The following is a 3,832-nucleotide window of genomic DNA, read 5'->3' on the forward strand; positions in this document are numbered from 1 at the left end:
GAAAATTCTTCAACACCCCTCCCCTGGAAAAGGACTTGAGCTTTGTGGATCCATGCAAGTAAATTTGACTAATCTCTTTGTTTCAAGGCATCAATATGCTAGAAAGCTTCCTTCTCCTTCCAAAATGAAACCCTGGACATAGCTAGGTTATTCTGCTTGAAGAAAAATGCAAGTGCATCACACTCTCATCTGTCCCACTCAAAGGATAAACATGTACAACTGTCTATAAGGCTAGTTATTGGGTATGTAAATGTATTCTTTTTCTGTTGGATCTCTCCAGATGGGTGCTCCTTGAAATCCCTGGGAAACATGACAATCCTTGCTGAGTGCAGCTATGACCTATACCTGTTGGCTGCATAGTCTTTCATTATTTAATAATCAACTTTGGTAACATTTTCTTTGCAGAATGACTGACAGAAAAGCTGTTATCAAGAATGCGGATATGTCTGAAGAAATGCAACAAGATGCAGTTGACTGTGCAACTCAGGCCCTAGAAAAGTACAATATTGAAAAGGTATTGCTGAAATTTATTGATAATAGAATTTTTTGGTTATTTAATTCTTCAGCAGCTTTTTTCAAAAATATGTTATGCTACATATCCCATTTCATAACCAGTCATGGTAGAGATGGTAGAATACTTGAGCAGAAAGGCAAACATAACTAATTTTGCATCTTAAATGAAAAATGATATCCAAGGGTTCCCGAACCTTCTGATTACAAATCTGAGGCTAATGTTGAAATATAGATTTCCAAAATGAAACTTCATTAAGTTCATATTTTGAAAAGGGTGGACATGAACATATCATACCTTGTTGAAATCAGTCTCAGGGATTTTCAATGTAATGGAAGCCCCATAGCAATGTCCCTGATTTTGACCCCCCCCCCAAGCCCCCTCCTGCTGCACTCCAACATTGCGCATGTGGAAGTATTGTACCTCTTGACTTTTGATCATTGAAAAATCATTTAGGTAATTGTCCTAAATCCTCAAATGTTTATTCTTGATAATCCTCAAGATAGCTGTATGGTTGTCCCAATTAAAAACACAGTGATTATATATTTCAGAAAAAAAAAAATTGATTTCTACCCTAACCTTTAGAGCTTGCTGATAAGGGATCTGAGGCTAATTTTGCAATGATGACTTCCAGAATCAAAAGATGTACAAATTATAGGACGTACCACAACCTTTTGAAATTGAAGTAATTCAAAGATTTTTTCCATTTAATTGATTGAAGACCCAGAAGTGGACCTATACCTCCTCCAAATTTTCACATACAGATGTGCTGTGCTTCTCTTGATTCATGATTTTTCAGAGAATATCTAGACAATGGTCCTGGATGATTATGTGATAAATATTAAAGCTCCATTTCTGCCTATTGTTATCAGGGGAACCACAAAAATGTTGTCACCAATTTTCTCCCACAGGGGGACTCATCAAACTTTAGTCGCCCTAGCCAAGTGTATGGCACGCTGGATTTGGAATCCTTTGCCTGAAGGGCAAGTGTTTGATTCCTAGTGTGGCCAGTTATTTGGTTTGCAATGGGGGTTAATGGTGTGACTCTAAGCTCAGCTGGAGTCGACCAAGCTCTAAATGGATACCTGGAGAAATCTGGGGAAGGTAAGCAGGAAGGGTATGCGAAAGCACAGGATGGCTGGCCCCCATCCCCCCATTGCACTTCCTGGCTGAAGGGCCTTGAGATGGAGATAAGCACTGCCAGTTAGGACCTTAAGGGTCTAGTGCCATATCCTTTACCTTACCTTTTTATTTTACTCATCAAACTGATTTCAGGATCAGGCTATAAAAGGTGATTCCCTGTATGTTTCAGAGATGGTTTTGATCGTCACCTAAGGTCCTATTCAGAGGATCTCTAGCTGTTAAATTTCAGTTGTGGCTGTTTAGAAAAACAAAATAAAAGCGGAGGAAGGATGTATTATGCAAATAGTGTTTGGATTCCACAAAAGCTGGGAATTAAGGGTAGTCAGGTTGCTGATCTGGGCCTGGTTTTACTTCATGTTGAAACCAGCTCTTCAAAGATTTTAAATATGTATGGCTTGAGAGTCCAAAGTGCTGGCCTTGGGCCCAGGTTACTTCAACACCCTTCTTCCAAGCCCCTCCCCCCTTTACTTATATAACCTTATATGTGATGATACATTTGAAGCTACAAACCGTTCCACATATCCTACAGTGAGAAATAGAGATAAATTGTTTTACCTCCACCCCCCCTCTCCTGCAACAAAGACTCGATAGGCTTTGCTGCTAGTAATAAAAAATGCATATAAGTATGGATTTTCAAGAATGATTTTGTGAGTGACTCAGTCTATAAGCATAACACAGAGTGGGATTTCAGTTTCTTATAAAAGAGGCCAATTTATAACTAGAATAGACAGGACAGAGAAAAAATCGACATTTTCAAAAGGGGAGAGATATAAGAGAATTTAGTCCAGGAATAAGACTAGCTCACGAAAAAGAAAATCAAAATCAAAAAATCTTAGGACTCTGAACCTATGCTGCATATTTGATTTTTTGTCCATTATTTAAAAACTAAGAACTACCAACTTTGTTCTGGCTCTGCTGGGTATTATTGCAGTGGAAGTGGTCCTTGTACTAGCTGCTTTTAAACCCTATTAAACTAATATATATATATATATATATATATATATATATATATATATATATATATATATATATATATATGAATGTGTGTGTATATATATGTACAGAATACAAAATAATTTTCATGTTTTATTCCTGCATTGGAAGTACCCCTGCTGCCCAATATACTATATACATGTATAATTCTTTTTTTGGGAAGAGGCTTAAACTTTAAGGAGTGTTTGTTTTTGTTAAATAGTCTGGGAGGCTAAGGGATTGGCCAAGAACAGATTGAGGGTTCAGTAACTCCTTGTAGTTGACATTAAAAAGTACCACGAAACAACACAAAAATTCGTACTTCGATATGTTGATGGGCAAAGGAAAAATAAAAGTCATCAAAATTATAAAAACCAAGTAAAAAATCGATTGTTGTATGTGTTATAGGGTACAACTCCTGATAATGTTTTTTTTCAGGACATTGCAGCATATATCAAGAAGGAATTTGACAAAAAGTACAACCCAACCTGGCACTGTATTGTAGGAAGAAACTTTGGAAGTTATGTGACACATGAGACACGTCATTTTATATACTTTTACTTAGGACAAGTGGCTATTTTGTTGTTTAAAAGCGGTTGATAATGGCAGCTATTTTGTGTTTTTGTTAATTATTCAGTTGGTCATACATGATTTACCTGCTATTTTGGTCACAATTTCGTTAATTTAACTGAGACTTAGAAAATGAGACCTGCTAAGATCTAACCTAGCTGCCATCAATTTTTCTTCTTTTTTTGAAAATACATATTTACAAATAAATGTACCGAATAATATATTTTGTTTTCTGGTTCGTTTCAGAATAAATGTCCACCCATTTAGTTTAATGTGAGATTAGCTTTTTTGCCTGAGAAAAGATACGAGTACATTTTTAAAACGAATATCTATCTATGTGGTTTAGTGTTAAACAGAGTTTGGACTTCAAAACTTGAAAAAAAGCTAGAAGTTTATTTGTGCAATTTATTAGTTGTAGCATAACTGACGTATATTGTCGATGAAAGAAAAGCTAAAAGACTTTTTTTTTCTTTCATCTCTTCATCTGCACAGACAAGATTGTTGTTAGTGTAAAGAGTGAGAATTTATGTAGAGGATACAAAAACTGCTCGAAAACATTCCCATTTCAGTTCAGCATTGAGCATACTTGGACAATTTTATAGCTTAACTAAGGGGGAAGGTATGTTGGGCCAAAAC

The 3,832-nt window shown here is 36.1% G+C and overlaps 1 protein-coding gene across 1 annotated transcript; it reads left to right on the top strand.

The window, feature by feature from the left end:
- Positions 1-378: 378 nt before the first annotated feature.
- LOC148938781 (dynein light chain 1, cytoplasmic) lies at positions 379-3,462 on the top strand. The gene is made up of 2 exons (XM_089107538.1): positions 379-514; positions 3,065-3,462. Exons 1-2 carry the CDS (start codon positions 407-409, stop codon positions 3,224-3,226), a joined length of 270 nt encoding a protein of 89 aa, XP_088963664.1. The 5' UTR covers positions 379-406; the 3' UTR covers positions 3,227-3,462.
- Positions 3,463-3,832: the final 370 nt, after the last annotated feature.

The sequence above is a fragment of the Artemia sp. Qi Xiang Cuo genome, unplaced genomic scaffold (genome assembly GCF_049724085.1).
Source record: "Artemia sp. Qi Xiang Cuo unplaced genomic scaffold, ASM4972408v1 HiC_scaffold_2684, whole genome shotgun sequence".
Lineage (NCBI taxonomy): Eukaryota > Metazoa > Arthropoda > Branchiopoda > Anostraca > Artemiidae > Artemia > Artemia sp. Qi Xiang Cuo.

Coding starts and splice junctions, on each gene's coding strand:
- LOC148938781 (XM_089107538.1), top strand. CDS start 407: ATGACTGACAGAAAAGCTGTTATCAAGAATGCGGATATGTCTGAAGAA. Junction 515..3,064: donor AAAAGTACAATATTGAAAAG/GTATTGCTGAAA, acceptor GTTTTTTTTCAG/GACATTGCAGCATATATCAA.